Genomic DNA, 16883 nt, shown 5'->3' with positions numbered 1-16883 from the left:
CATTAAAACTCTTTCAACTTAAATTCACTGACATTTTTAAGTCTTTCTGGCATATTATGCAACCTTTTACAAGGTAAGTTAAGTCTATAACAAACATGGGTCCTAGCCCATTGAAAAAGGCAGCAAAAAAATAATGCAGTACTAACTGATGGGGACCTTTAAAGCACTCAAATTATGTACTGTGTGCATATTTCAAAGTGCAGTGTTTAGTAATGTGTATTTTTATCACAGATTATCTCATAATTAGATATATCCAACAAATTTATTTTCCAAAGATACTTCATGGAGCTAAACCAAAATAACTTTTGTTCAAGTGGCTCTGTGATTTGAAAATATTAATTGATATGATAATTTAGCCAAGAAGCTATAAGTCACTCAGACTAATTGCAGAACATGAAAAGTCGTCCATTTCACAATTCAAAACCGATTCTTTCATTTTCCTGGGAATCCACTAATGGCAACATCTTTCAGGAGCACCTTTAGAATCTTATTTTTTACGGAGTGTTTATATTGACTTTACCTGTAACAACCGAGTCTCTAAGGTAAATGATAAATTCTACACTCCTCTATCCCTTTTAATACATCAGTTTGTAAAGATGTGGTTTATAATGCAGTTCACTTTGCAGTCATCTTTTTACCTTAATCCTAAGACTTCTACTACTCTTGATAGAACAAGTCTGCCTGGGTGTTAAGGTTTTATATCCTACTTTGACATTCAACTCTTGAGAGAATCATAAGTGCTATATGCAGTTCATGGTCAAGGTGAAGGAAGAGTGGAATCAAGTGATGCAACAGAGTAAGCGTACTAAATTTTAAGTAACTGTATTGGGATAAAGTGTGTGTAAAAATTATAATTCTGCTGTCCTGTTTAAGAATATAAAATTAAAGACAGAACACTTACAGGGTTTTAAGTTATTTTTCTCATTAAGATTTTAATGTAGGTGTAAATGAAAATTCTCATTTAAAAAATTAAAGAAAAGTTTCCATTTATTTTTTTAGAATAAAGATTTAGTGCACAAATACAGCCCAAAGCCAACAGAAAAATAGCTTTGCCCTGTCATGTCCCTAGAAAGCACTACAGTTACTCAGAATAGGCCAAAGGGGGCGGGGGGGAGAAGCAATCCTCTGAGTTCTAGGCTTCACAAAAGGACCACATATTATACTATGTACATTGATTTGATGTGCAAGTGTGCAATAAATATATACACATACATTCCTATCTGCTTTACATCATTCTATTCATTAGATCAAGCTGGGATTTAGAAATGTGAAAAGGCCATAACAGTGAATAGGAAAATAAAGGATACAATGATTTTTTAGACCAGCAGAATAATAATGCTTAGCTAGTTAATTATTTTAATTTTGGAGCAAACTAAAAAACTTATTTTGAAATAAATGGTACCTGTAAGGAATGCTTACTGCAATACTTGTTAAATGTTCTTGGTCAGTTTTTTGATAATAGCGCTGACCAGAAATATATGGTATAGTAACACAGCTCTCATTGTCCTACAAGTCCTTTAAATGGTCAGCTATGCCTATCCAGAATCTTTATAAGCAATTCAAGAGTTGTGTTGCTCAGCCTGTTAAAAGATAACTAGCTTAAAACCTACTTCTCCTTATGTGGCTACATCAGTTATTCGTGGTCCCAGTGACGTATAAAAGAGGATATAAGCTGCTGAAGATTTCACCGAAGAAATGGAAATATCAGAAACCTCATGATCGTCAAATTTAAACCACCGCTGTCTTGCTGCATTTTTACAATAGGCAGTGTAGTGGCCACCATCCAGCCCACCGTAGTGATTCTGTGCCAAAGATAGAAAATCAATTCAAATTGAATTATTTAAAATATGTCAATAATTTCAAAGCCTTAATGTTGTTCCTACTTTCCTGTGAGGTAAGGAACAACCTGAAACGTGTTTTCTTAGTTTGCTTTGAAAGAAAAAGTATTTAGATCAATGAGATACTTACTGAAACAGAAAACAAGTTGTATTTCTTCAGATTATTCTTTGGGCCAATAACATACTGAGACAAGTCAAGATTTTCTAATGGAAAGTCCACAGATGTCTGTAATTTTTGTTTCCACCTGCCATCATAGGAAAAACTGCAGAGCAAAACATTACAGCAGTTACACTGACAGACCAAAGACATCAGAATGAACCCTAATTCGTTCATTAACAATCCAGAGTTTTAGACAGTTTTTATGTTTAGACATAAAATCTATTTCAAACACACTCAGAATTTTAATAGTGGAGGGGCCTGTCTAAAGATACTTGGTTTCATTTCTGTTTTACAAATGAAAGTGAGGTGCATAAATGTCTTGCTCCAGGTAAACAGAGTGATAGAGGTAGAGCCACACCTTGGTCCCTTAATCCCTAGACCAGCTAGAGCCGTTAGATGAGTCTTTGACAAAGGTAAGAAGTTATTAACACCCCCATTTATAATGCTAATCACCACTAAGTACAGAGAAATAAGAGAGCGGCTCCAGACTTAAGCTTGTACTTTGAGCTCCAACCAGTCCATCCTAAAGGAGATCAATCCTGGGTGTTCATTGGATGGGTTGATGTTGAAGCTGAAACTCCAATACTTTGCCCACCTGATGCGACGAGCTGACTCATTGGAAAAGACCCTGAAGCTGGGAAAGATTGAGGGCAGGAGGAGAAGGGGACGACAGAGGATGAGATGGTTGGATGGCATCACCGACTCAATGGACATGAGTTTGGGTAAACTCCGGGAGTTGGTGATGGACAGGGAGGCTTGGCGTGCTGTGGTTCATGGGGTTGTAAACAGTTGGACGTGACTGAGCAACTGAACTGAACCTGAAGAAACTAGAGCCAGAAACTGCATGCACACAGCCTAGTGACTGAAATAATGGCATTCCATTATCCTAACGCACACTGCTTCTTTAAATACCAAAATACTGGTTGGGATAATATAGTTATTTCAAAATTATTTTTTAAAAAGTGAACTCTGAACCATTTATACTTTAAGATATTCTCCAAGAATAATACACAGCACTAATAATCTTAACAAAACAAATATAATCATTTGTAGAATGTTTATCTATACCTTCACAATCTGCAACAAGCAGAAAAAGACAACTGATGTAATAAGCTTTTGTAGAAAATCTACACAAGAGATCTGAATATATCAGTGTTGAAATTAACATAAATAACTGCCTAAGAATCTCCAATAATTTGAAAATTATTTTTGTTTCACTGATTTGTAAAACTTTTTTATTTTATATTGGTGTATCATTGATTAACAATGTTGTGTTAGTTTCAGGTGTATAGTAAAGTGATTCAGTTATACTTGTATCTATTCTTTTTCAAATTCTTTTCCCATTTAGGTTATCATAGAATACTGAACAGCATTCTCTGTGCTATAAAGTAGGTTGGTTATCTGTTTTAAATACAGCAGTGTGTATGTGTCTATCTCAAACTCCCAATCTATCCCTCCCTCCCCAGTTTCAGTGATTTTTTTAAAGACAGAGTTACATGAAAAAGTGGTGCTGTCATTTTGCCCTGTTATTGCAAACACTAAAGTGAACTAGAGCCTCTTCATTTCTGCCTAATTTCCCTGCTGCTGCTAAGTCGCTTCAGTCATGTCTGACTCTGTTGCGACCCCATAGACAGCAGCCCACCAGGCTCCCCCGTCCCTGGGATTCTCCAGGCAAAAACACTGGAGTGGGTTGCCATTTCCTTCTCCAATGCATGAAAGTGAAAGGTGAAAGTGAAGTTGCTCAGTCGTGTCTGACTCTTAGCGACCCGATGGACTGCAGCCTACCAGACTCCTCCGTCCAGGGGATTTTCCAGGCAAGAGTACTGGAGTGGGGTGCCATTGCCTTCTCTGCTAATTTCCCTAGAAGTACCCTAACCTGATAATCTTTCTTGTTACACATCCTAAGCAGACAGCACAATAAAGTTTAGAATAAAATACATAGAAATCCTTCATCTAAAAAGTACTAAACAGGTAGAAAAATGTGTCCCTTTTACCGTTTCAGATGCACTAAAAGCACAGGTGGCAGCTTCCAGATTTCTATCTTTTTCAGGGAATCCCGACGAGCTCTGCAATGACTGCAGTAAAACCTGTTGTTATCTGTGAGTTTTTCTTCTTTGGAAAATAACCTAAGGCAATCCTGGAGGCAAAAATAAGTAGTAGGTACTTGTTAACTTATTTTTTTTATTACTGAGCATCTATTCAATAAGTTACTTTGTCAGGCATGAGGAATAAACTATTTACAAAGCAGCTCCTGCTCCCCCACCCCCACCCCCCATCTCCAGAGTTATGATCTACTGAGGAAGCAGATGGGAGGAGTTGATAGGGACAAAGTGTGGAGAGTGATGATGCTGTGCCCCTGGAAGAGGGAAGACGTCTGCATGTCCTGAGAGCATCAAGCGGCAGCTTCTACCTGGTGGCTCAGGACGGTCTGACTAACAAGAGGCTAACACTAAAATCACACTGCTGTTGTGTGCAAAAGAGGATATTTATTTGATACCTCCTGTAGAGCGATTTCTTATAAAAAGTGTACCTGAATTAAAATCAACATACAGTTTCCCAAATTAACTTCTAAAACTTCAATACAGACTGAAAAACATTATCAACTCTAAAAGAATATTTAATAGGAAAATATTTTTTAAAAAGGAAAATTTCTTCTAAAAATGCACATTTTCGTCTGATCTGCATAGGCCTAATTAAAACAATTTTTCTGTGAGTTTTAACCTATAAAATGTTTACAGGGATAAAGAGCAGAAATAAATTACCAAGTAACGTACAACTCTATGTGCATATGAAAATTTTTTTCCTTCAATAAATCATTTTCTCTCAATCTTAATTTACCTGTAATGTACATTTACTCGTAGATGCCAGTGGGAGAGACAAATACATGAAGGCCTCAAATGTTCTAGACTTTTTGTGACAGGTGAGGCACTGTACTGTGGATTTGAATTGACCCTGAAAAAGCGCAACAATGATAGACTCATTGAGCTGTTTGTGTTTCTGCCATGCATGTTCTGCAGCTTTAAAGTCATCGAGATGATCATTATTTTCTTCTTTATGTCTCTTCCGATTATCAGCCTGAAAATAAGATTTAAACTCTGCATTAATATCTCAAAGCCAGCATTTAAATATAAAATTGAAAGTATATTCAACATAAATCTTGCAGATTTAGAAATAGTTATTAAAGGAGTTCTAATCAAAAAATCTCCGCAAAAAACCAAAACCCACTTTATCAAAAGAGTGTAACTAGTTTCAATTTCCTAATAAATTTTTATTTAAACAGCTGAAAAGTCTGATTTTGAAGAGAGAAGACATTCCACATATAGCTGGGAGTTAGGGCTACAACTAGATTGTAACTTAGAAAAATACAATTTCTTACTTTATTAAGATCTTCATGGAGACCATCCATTAGGAACAGAAGCAGTTCTTGTGAATCTTGCTGGCTGTATCCTGCAAACTGGTCATTGATCTTCCCAATGGTGATTTTAAAGTCCTTTGGACTGATGTACCGGTACTGTCCTGTCCACAGGGCTTTCATGATTATACCAAATTCTTCCGCCACTTCACCTTTATGCCCCAACAAATTTGACCTTTGCAAACATAATTAAAGTTACAAAAAACAAATTATAAAAAGCTAAGATAGAGCAGGTTCTTGATATCAACATTAAACTATTCACATACTGTAATACGTGACCCTACACTAAAATACTTATTCATAGGTTTATCACCAAATACTTACCTGAATCTAACTTTGATGACACCCCTCCAACTTTCTTCTTTTTGGCTATCAGCCCTCCATGGTATCCTATTCCTTACCAGTAGGCTCCAATTTATGACAGTGAGGTTCTGCCTTCCTGCATTGTTCCTTTCCTGTCTGTCCTTCACCAATCAGAGAAGGCTTTTCTTTACATTTTTCTTAAGAACAATGTTCTCTACATTGTTCTTTCCTAATCTGACATCTCTGGAGCTGGGTGGTAAGGAAGTGTGGTTAGATCACCTGTTTAATATGATATTGCAGAAAAGTATGATACTTTTTTACCTATTAATATCATCCTGGTAACAGTTGCGGTTGAAATAATCAGCCAGATGTGGCGTATTACACAGGCACTGTAGTATTGAATTCATGTAACAAGTATTTCCTAAATTACGAAGTCCAGTGAGAGCTGGTCCAGATCCTCCAAAAACAGGATTGAGGTTCCGAATTTGAGAAGCAGAAAGCCTTGTGATCTCAGCTTTAGGATAGCTTGTTGGCCTAAGGAAAAAAAAGTGCACATGACATCTTAAAATGCAGGGCATCTGACATGAAGGTTCATACGTCAAAGGGCAGCAAACTCCAGCATCTGTACCACAGTATATGGTAATCCCGCAAATAGTTACTAAATTATGTCGTAAGGTACTGGGTCTTAGAGAACATTTAGTATCTAAGTGACACTGGTGACTGTCCCATGAGGGTCTTTAACTTATTATGTGAGCACGTTTCTTACAGATACCCTCAGATATCAATAGATTCTCTGGTTTCTCATGAATAGGTAGAGTGTTCTAATAAAGAAGGCTCTTTCAAATGTTTTTAAATGATCCCAGGAAGTTTAGCATTACCAAATGTTGAATTCAACCAGAATGCCAAGAACTGCAGAGCACATACCGGAGACAGAGGTTATTTGGGTACTATAACCTCAAGTCTAGAGCTGTGCTGACAAATACGGTAGCAGCCACTAGCCACGATAATTTAAAATTGTATAGCTCTTATACTAGCCACAATTCAAAACAGCCACTACCATACTGGACAAAACAGATGAAGAACATGTCTATCAACATGGCCACTGGACAGCACTGAACTAGAATGCCTACGAGACTTTTGTCATGCAGTGTATTTGATTTATATATGTAACTTTTAGAACTGTAAGGACACTAAGAAAACTCCTAATTGGTAAGTCTTTCTTTTACTACTGATCCTAAGTATATCTCCACCTCTGAAAGGAATACTGAGAACAGATTAAACATTATATTCCAACCAGTTTTTGTTTACACATGGCTTAGGTGTATGCACTCTGTTCAATATATATTTAAAAATATACAAAATACATATGCTGTAGTTTTTTAAACTGTCAAATTAACAAACTTTAATAAGAATGATGATTCAAGAAAGAATTAAATTCTTACCAGTTTTAATAGTGAGCCCTGAAATCTACAGATTTACAAAATCTCCTCCAGTTAAACTTCCACCTGGCAGGGTAAATTCTTAGGAGGAAAATATATTAACTAATTTTGGGGGAAATGATTCAAGAGGCCAAAAAGACAGCCTAGTTAGAATTCCTCAGCAATTAAGAGGGTGTAATTAACAAATCAAAAAATCCCATTTATTTTCACCTCCATCTACCCTACATTCCCCAAAATTAATGATCAAAAGTGATAAAGAGACTAGAAAACTATCTCATAAACCTATCAATCATAAGCCAGGAGCATTAGAGTATTCAATAACAGATAAAGCCAGGAATACATCTAAATGAGATATTGTTTTGGGAAAACCTAAATGAACCTATTCATCACCACTGGTGAACAGAGGAACAGAAATGCAATGAAGAAAAGGAAACAGAATAAGGATTAGAAGCTGATACACACTATAATGTTTATTATTTTAATACATTATATTAAGTTTGCCCCCATGTTACTGAGGTTTTTTTTTTTCAGTTTGGAATTTAAGAGCTACAACAAGACATATTCAACAATCCTATAAATGATAGTCCTCAAAGGGAAATTTAGGGATCATACGAAGTTTATATAAAACATCTATGTAGTCTCACACTGTCTGAAAATATAACAACGTGTATACTTTTATATCTACATTAATACATATGAATTAGTGAACGAATCACAGAATCCTTTTTGACATGTTTAAGTTAGTCTGTGATGCTTGGGAGAAAAACCAAGGACATTTAATCCATTTATCTTTTTCCTCTATAGTAAACAAAAACGGCTGGGATAGCCATCCACAGAATTTTCTGTCTCCCTGATATTAGTAAACTGGTATGTTTAGAAGTTTTCAAATACAGCAAATGATTCTGTTTCTAGAAGTTATGATAAACTTACTTGTTTTCCCGATTAACTGCTGGAGTTAATGTTGGCCTCCTCTTCTCTTCCTCTTGAATGGCCTGGGTGATATCTGGGGAGGAGTAGGAGCGCTTCAGTTTAGACGGTTCCCTATCCCGCTCAGCAGGAATCTGTGGCTTGGCTTTATGAGTTGGAGGGGTGGAAGGAGGTGCGGATGAAGGAGCCATTTCCGGTGGATACATATGAACAGTGTTGGTAGGCGAATGATAGTAACGAAAAGTTCCAGTGATGGGATCAAGAAACTTAGGCGGGAGAAAAAAAGCACAGGTCAAAAAACAATGAACATTCAATGAACAGCAACAAATAACTCAAGAGTATGCCACTACTAAGTTTACTTTTGGATTAAAATAATTTGAATAAAATAGTGATAATCACTTCTATAATTAAACTTTCAAAGAACCTTAGGTTTTAAAATGATACACTGTTTTTAAATGACATGCCAGGATGCTCAAATATATTGTAGCCAGCACCTCCGATTAGCTAGGGAGAAATCCAACCATGCTGTAATTAGGGAAATGAGCTATGTCCTTTATAATGACGAAACAGAGTCAACTGCATTAGAGAAGATGCAGAATACAAGTTCATAAGTTTTTTTTTAAAAACAAAACAAAACAAAACAAAACAGTGCCATGTAATTTCTCTCTGTGCTAATTTGGAGTTTTACCTTGGCCCAGCCTGACGGCAGTCCTGGTACAACCCTCCCCATTTCTTCACTTCTCGCTCTTGTCAAAGGCTCTCGAGACTAGTTTTAAAAAGAGAAGGAAAAGGATTTTTAAATTCAATTTTGCCATAGCAAAGAACCACAAACCTTGTGTTCGCTGCCCTTAATATTTTTTAAAAGATGAAGAACTATACATGTTATCTTAAAGTCCTAAAATGTATCACAGCAAGGGGAAGGGGTATGTGTGCCCAGCCTATAAAGATGGTAGCTTTTTAAAGTTTCTCTAAAAAACAATACAAAGACAATTTCACTTCTAAGTGTCAACTCCGAAGATAAGAAAATTTATTTCCACACAAAGACTTGGATGCAGATGTTCATAGAATTATTATTCATAATAGCCCCAAAGCAGAAGCAATTCAGTGTCCATTAAATGTGGTATATCCACACAAGGAGGATTATACAATGAAAAAAGGTCAACCTCTTCAATGAATGGTATTAAAGATGCATCATACTTTTGAGCTATATAGGCAAGCATATAATTTTTTCCACATCTCATTTTATTGAACAAAATAACTCTAAAATCTGTAGGCATTCTAAATTTCAGCATGCAAAGAGCACTGACATTTTATTAATTTTAAAAACAAACCAGGAGTTCCCTGGTAGTTCAGTGGTTAGGATTCAACATTTTCACTGCCATGGCCCCAGGTTCAATCCCTGGTCGGGAAATTAAGATCCTGTAAACTGCATGAAGTGGAGAAGGCAATGGCAAGCCACTCCAGTACTATTGCCTAGAAAATCCCATGGATGGAGGAGCCTGGTAGGCTGTAGTCCATGGGGTCGCTAAGGGTCGGACACAACTGAGCGACTTGACTTTCACTTTTTACTTTCACACATTGGAGAAGGAAATGGCAACCCACTCCAGTGTTCTTGCCTGGAGAATCCCAGGGACGGGGGAGTCTGGTGGGCTTCCGTCTACGGGGTCACACAAAGTCGGACACGACTGAAGTGACTTAGCAGCAGCAGCAAACTGCATGAAGCAGCCAAAAACAAACAAAAACAAAAAAGCCAAGAGAGAAGACATAAAACAAAAAACCCAAAAATATTTTTAAAACATGGTGTTGGAAAAACTGGACAGCTACATGCAAAAGAATCAAACTAGACTATTCTCTAGTTATATACATACATAAAAATAAATTCAAAATGGATTAAAGACTTAAATGTAAATCCTGAAACCATAAAACTTCTAGAAGAAAACAATGGAGGAACACTCTTTGACATTCATCTTAGTAGTAATTTTTGGCATATGTCTTCTCAGGCAAAGGTAACAAAAGCAAAGACAGAAAAATGGGACTACATCAAATTAAAAAGCTTTTTGCACAGAGAAGGACTACCAACAAAATGAAAAGGCCACCTACTGAATGGGAGAAGATATTTGCAAACAATACATCTGATAAGCGGTTAATGTCCAAATTATACAAAGGATTCATATAACTCAACATCAAAGAAACAAAAATCTGATTTAAAAATGGGCACAGGCTCTGAACAGACATTTTTCCAAAGACAGATGGCCAACAGGCACATGAAAAGATGTTCAACATCACTGGTCATCAGGGAAAAGCATCAAAACCACAACGAGATAACACCTCACACCCATCAGAATGGCTATTATCAAAAAGATGACACATAACAAGTGCTGGCAAATGTGAAGAAAAAGGAACCCTAGTACAACACTGTTGATGGGAATGTAAATTGGTGCAGTCACTGTGGAAAACAATATGGAGATTGTTAAAAAAAAATTTAAAATAGAACTACTATATGATCCAGCAATTCTACTCCTGGTTATTTATCCAAAGAAACAAAAAACACTGATTAGAAAAGATATATGTACCCCTATGTTCATTACATCATTATTTACAATAGCCACGAATATGGAAGTAACCCAGATGCCCATAAATAGATGAATGGATAAAGAAAATGTACAGTATATATACACAATGGAATATTAGCCTAAAAAAATGAAATTCTGTCATTTGTGACAACATGGATGGATGTAGAGAGTATTATGCTAAGCGAAAAGTCAGCCCCAAAAGACAAATATATGATTTCACTTACATGCAGAATCTAAAACACAAATGAACAAGACAAAACAGAAACAGTTATAGATATGAGAACAAACAAGTGGTTACCACCAGAGGTGAGGAGCGGGGGTGTGGGGGAGGAAAAGAATAAATGAGGAAAATTAAGAGGCACAAACTTTCAGTTGCAAAATAAATGAGTCACAGGGTTATGAAATATACATTATGGGAATATAGTCAATAGCTGTGTATCTTTGTATGATGACATAGTATAACTAGACTTACTATGGTGATCATTTTGAAATGTATAGAAACACCAAATGGCTATGTTGTGTAACAGGAACTAACATAGTATTATAAGTCATTTATACTTCAAAAAACAAACATATAGGAAAAAGGATCAGACTTGTGGTTATCAGAGGTGGAAGGCAGAACAGGAAATTGGAGGAAGGTAGTCAAACAAACTTCCAGTTATAAGTGGATATAAGGGACAACATGACTAATTAATGCTGCTGTATGTTACATATGATAGTTGTTAAGAATGTTAAGAAAGTAAATCCTAAGAGTTCTTATCACGCTTTTTTACTCTTTTAAATTTTGTATTTCCATGAACTACAATCATTATATTGTACATCTTAAACTTACACAGTGCTATATGTCAATTGTATCTCAATAAACCGGGAAGGAAAAGAATAAGAACAAAGTAGGATTTTAAAAAGCCCCAAACAGTGTTCAAAAGGAAAAGGCACTATTGATATTATTAGGTTAAAAAAATCTTCTCTGGTAGGGCTGAATCCCTTTGCTATTCACCTGAAACTATCATAGCACTATTTACTAACTGGCTATATCCCAATACAAAGAAAAAGTGGAGCTCCCTAGTGTCTAGCAGTTACAATTTGGCACTTTCATTGCCAAGGCCCAGGTTCAGTCCCTGGTTGGGAAACGGAGATCCTACAAGTTGTGTGGGGTAGCCAAAAAGAAAAGAAAAAAAATCTCCAAAATTATGAAGTGAAAAGTAATAGCAACGGTAGGAAAAGGCAACATTAATGGGATTACTGCCAATATTTCTGATCAGATGAATGAACAAACAAATGACAAAGACTTGACAAATAAAGCCATTACACACAAAGATAAATTGGCCATATTCTAAGCAAACACAAACTTCATCATATAAATATTTGGCACCTAATTCCTCCATTGTGAGATCAGAAGATTATATTTCACTCTAGTCTTTTTTTGATGATCACACATCAAGCATAAAAATGAAGAATGTAGCTATTTATCTCAATTAGCAAAAATATGTTGCATTCCATAGACATGAAAAGCAATTCCAGTCCCAACCAATCAAGAGCAGGTAAGCAAATGTAATTGCATCAGTATAAATCTATCATCTCCTAGAAAATCAATTGAAATGTCTACCCTGTTTATGGAATGTTACTGGTGTCACTTTTTATGTGCGTTTTTCACACTTGGTTGGCAATTTGTACTGTTTCTGCTTACCTTGCCTGAACTTGAATCTCCTGCCACAGAGGCATGAGGCACATCTGCTGACTTCTTCTGCGCTTCTGGGGTTGGACACCTTTTCCCCCTATCTTCTACAGACTTCTTGGCATCAGCAGTCTCATGCTCACTCTTACTCTGTCTTTTTATTCCTGTTATTTCTCTGCCCCTCTTGGCCGAAGTTTCTTTGTCTTCTTTCCTGGCCTGTTCACTTTCTTTCTTCTCCATCTGTTCTGCTTTTTGTTGCTTCTCTGTGACTTCATTTTCTTCAGCTTCTTGCTCCTTTCTGTCTTTTTGTTCTTGTTCTTCCCTCCTCAGTCTCTCTCTCTGTTCCTCTTGCTGCCTTTCCCTAAGTTCTTTTTCTTGTTTGTTTTTTTCCATTAGAAGAGCAGTTTCTGCGTGAATACGAGCTTTTTCTTCATCTGTTAACATGGCAGTTGGAGGGGGAAATACCGGTTTGGTGGAACGATCAGGAACAACTTTTTCACTCTGAGGAGACTGTTCCTCATGATCTGTACTTTCAGATTTTATTCTATGATCTTCAGGCAATTTGATTGCCGGTTTTTTAGTACGATCAATCTGTATCAACAAATACAGAGAAAAACATCCTTTTGTTGATATCCAGAACACAATAACCTCAGTTCTCGATATCAAGTTGTGATAAAAAGAACCATCACTCTGTGGAGACAACATCTGCCAAAACATCCATTTGTAAATGACCTAATGTCAAGATTTCTCATAAGGCACTTGGCACTTACATCCTCTTGAATCCACACTTTCAATACCCTGATATGTTCTGTGTATAAAGATTCACATTTTATGTTCATTCTATAACATAAAAAAAACCAGACCTGAGCACCCCTAAAGTTCCATTTCCACATACCCAACTGCCTACTCAGTGTCTTCACATATACCACAAACCTAATATGGCCAAAACCGAATTCATGATTTCCCCCAACAAACACATGGGTGTGCCCACTATGTGTTGCTCAAATAAAAAAGCTCAGAGTTTCATATATTTCAAATTGTTTTCTTCATTCTGTTACCAAGGTAATCATTTTAAAACATAAATCTGACCACTGACTTAAAATCTTACTGTCAATAACCACTCACTGTACTTAGATTACATATAAAAGTCTTGCCATGCCTGTGTGGTCTCTCTTTTGTCTATCTCCCCCATCTTATCTCATACTACTTGATACACCAGCCATACTTACCCTGCCCCCATCTTTAATTCCTCAAAGATGCCATGCTTCTTCCCAAGTCAGGCCTTTATACTAGTTGTTCAGCTAGATAATGCCCACAACATTAAGTTTTAGCTTAAATATCTCTCCCTTAGAAAAGACTTCCCTGATCCCTAAGGACCAGCTAAACCTCTTGATATATGCTCTCATAAATTCTTTTCCCTCTTAGTACTTACTGAGATTCTGATTGTTGCTGCTGCTAAGTCGCTTCAGTCGTGTCCGACTCTGTGCGACCCCATAGACGACAGCCCACCAGGCTCTGCCATCCCTGGGATTCTCCAGGCAAGAACACTGGAGTGGGTTGCCATTTCCTTCTCCAATTAAGGATTCTGATTAAACAACTAGTTTAAAATCTTCCCTATTAGCACATAAGCTCCAGGAGGGTAGTCTGAGACTATGCCTGACAGTAAATAAAATGTTGCAGAGAGAATGAATAAAATATTCCAGAACAACTTTCGTAAGAGATAAGATACTAACTGAGTAATTACCTCAATTTAACAACATACTAACCCTACAAAATTGTTAAAAATGGCCCTAACATCATTTCTTGAGACGTTCACTGAAATAAAAATTAGAATGTCTGCCAATAACAACCTGTATAGTGTTCCTACAAAATGAACTGCAGGCTTTTCTCGTTAGAAAACACGAGATGGAATCATTCCTTCCACAAGAAGAACTCATTCCTCTGCTCTTCTCTTTTTGCCTCTTCACTTATTAAAAAAAACCCTTCCCTGCCCCCACCCTTTTCTAAATTTATTTGTGAATAAAGTCAGAACAAACACTATGAGGATAACGTTAACAATAAAAGGTGAACAGGAATCAAAATAAATGGTTTCATCCACATTTTCCACTCATCTTAAAAGCATAGCTATGATCATGTTACTTTCAAGTTTAAAATTCTTTAACGATTTCCTTTCACCTATAGGACAAAATTCTAAGAGAGATCAAAGTCTCTCTTGATGACTTCTGTCCACTTTTCCAATCTTATCTGTCATCACACTCACCTCTCTCCAAGAGCTGTGCCCAAGCCTGTCAGAACTACTTACCAATCCCAGAACATGCTTTGTGCCTTTAGTCATAAAATTTTTCCACTTGTTTCTTTCATCCTTTAATCCTACTCCGCTCTAAAAGCCCAGATAAAAAATACTACCTCCTCCATGAAGACCTCCCTGATGATACCCACTCTCAGTCAGAACTTCTCTTCTTGATGTGTGCGCTCCAGTGACTATTAAACAGTACATATTTATTGATACAAATTATTGATTGTATTAAATAGTACATGTTTATCAAGGTACAATTCATAAATTGTACATATCTCAGAAAGTCACACAGGGATTATGGTTTAAATAACACACTGATTAAATTGAAAGGAAGTGCAATGTGACAAGCTCTTTTTAAAATTTCTTAAATTTTCATTTTAAGAAAAAATTATTCAAATAATGTCTTAAGATTTAATCAGAAATATTAAAAGTAGGCCTTAAAAATGAGGAAATGAACTGCTTTATTTTATATCCCCAAAAAATGACTAAATTTTCTAATCAGAGCCTGCTCCACAAACCAGATGTTACCTACTTCAAATACGAAATATTATTTAAATATCTGAGAAAAAAAATTAAAAATGCTTTAAAAAATCTTACTGGAAAATGCACAGGAAAGAATTAGTTTATCTTCCTTTAAGTAAAATCTAATGACAAGAAAGATGTTATTTTTTATTATAACATCTTTTATGTAAGCTTTTTTAAACAATTATTGTTAAAATATGCCTGTTATTTATGTGTCAAAGTCTAAGGAAATCAAACTAAAGAACTATTTCAAAACCAAAATACTGACATCATATATCTATCATCTGTAAGCCAAACCATCTGGGAAAACACTATGAATTAAATTTATAATAAACATCTGCAAGTGTTGTTCAAGTTCATTGTGCTGATATTGTCTTCCATTAGTATTGCTTATACTAAATGGACCCAGTTAGGTTTAAAATCCTTTCAATTATCTATTCTGATATTGCTGGGGCAGTAAGACAATTACAGTGAAGCTTTTTCTATGGCAAAAATGTACTAATATACCAAAAATAGAAGAGTACAGATTTTTTTCAATATTTATCTTTTTAAAATACTGAAGGTATATATACATTGATACATATTTCTATACTATACACTTAATATAATATTAAATGAAAAGACATAATAAAGTTAAAAGAAAACCAAAAACATACCTGTGGAATATTCTTTAAAATAGGCACTGGATGAATTATGCGTGAAACATCAGATTTAGAAGCAGCAATTGGTTCAACTGGAGCTGATATATTCAGTGGTCCCATTCTCTCATCTTGATTGTTTATCAATTCTGTATTTTCACTGATTTCTATAGGAGGTATCATCTGGGCAGTAGGTTTAGAAGGAACTGATTCTTCCAGTGAAGGGTAAGTAAAGTCCACTAAAATCCCCAAAAGATAAAAATATTCTTGAAAGAAGAACAAACCCCATAAACAGTACTTCATGTCTCATGCATGTTCTATACATAAAGTAAGCAGTGACACTCCGGGAGTTGGTGATGGACAGGGAGGCCTGGCGTGCTGCGATTCACCGGGTCGCAAAGAGTCAGACACGACTGAGCGACTGAACTGAACTGAACTGAAGCAGTGACAACCACAACAGTCTTAACGAATTGATAAACATTAACTTTCAGACTGTGGACATCTTGTATTTTTTATGCCTAAAAGCAAACTGCTATCTAACAGGACAAATGCACACACAACCAAGAACACTACCCTGAGAAGAGAAAAAATTTAAAATTTTACCAAAGCAATTTTAAACAAAAATTTTCACATACATACATGAGACAGACACCTCTTCATTCTTGCCTCGTGGGGGTGGCATAACTTTAGCATTTGTTGTATACTGTGGATAACAAAGGAGCCAGTTTTCATAGCCTCCTTCTAAAACCAAAGGTTCATGGCGCAGCACAGCTTTACTTTCCCACTATAAAATAAGGAAATAGTATGTTTAATAATATGGCAGCAGTCTCTTGACAGCTAAAAACACAACAAACCTGAATATTAAATTGTTCTTAGAAGATCCATTTCTTGTAAATGATTACAAAAAAAAAGACAGCTGAATTAAAAATTCAGCATGAAACAAATGGATAGATCAGGTTTTTAAAATCATACAAGTAATCCATGATCTTAGAAGAAAAATAGGAACACAACTTAACATATGATAAAAATTTTCTATAACAAAAGCTCATCACCCAGAAATAACACTCCAATATTTTAGTTTATTCTTACTGTTTTCTATG

At 35.9% G+C, this 16883-nt stretch overlaps 1 protein-coding gene across 2 annotated transcripts in view; it reads right to left on the bottom strand.

Annotated features, from left to right (window-relative positions):
• USP8 (ubiquitin specific peptidase 8) overlaps positions 1–16883 on the bottom strand; it is a 63191-nt gene that overhangs the window by 10965 nt on the left and 35343 nt on the right. Inside the window, exons 9-19 of one of the 2 annotated variants that reach the window (XM_055437480.2) lie at positions 16423–16567; positions 15802–16022; positions 12340–12918; positions 8768–8845; positions 8083–8345; positions 6035–6247; positions 5375–5585; positions 4837–5073; positions 3993–4135; positions 1969–2101; positions 906–1802 (exon numbers count right to left, since the gene is read on the bottom strand). In XM_055437480.2, coding sequence (XP_055293455.1) covers positions 1617–1802; positions 1969–2101; positions 3993–4135; positions 4837–5073; positions 5375–5585; positions 6035–6247; positions 8083–8345; positions 8768–8845; positions 12340–12918; positions 15802–16022; positions 16423–16567 — 2409 coding nt within the window. In that variant the 3' untranslated portion in view covers positions 906–1616. Of the gene's footprint in view, positions 1–905; positions 1803–1968; positions 2102–3992; positions 4136–4836; positions 5074–5374; positions 5586–6034; positions 6248–8082; positions 8346–8767; positions 8846–12339; positions 12919–15801; positions 16023–16422; positions 16568–16883 lie in introns of those variants that run through there. The other variant, XM_055437481.2, reaches the window with a different exon arrangement.

This window comes from Moschus berezovskii, chromosome 9 (assembly GCF_049115385.1).
Source record: "Moschus berezovskii isolate FMDL1 chromosome 9, NW_MosBer_1.0, whole genome shotgun sequence".
Classification (NCBI taxonomy): Eukaryota; Metazoa; Chordata; class Mammalia; order Artiodactyla; family Moschidae; genus Moschus; species Moschus berezovskii.
The sequence above is the reverse complement of the archived record's forward strand: the minus strand, read 5'-3'. Positions and strand labels throughout refer to the sequence as shown.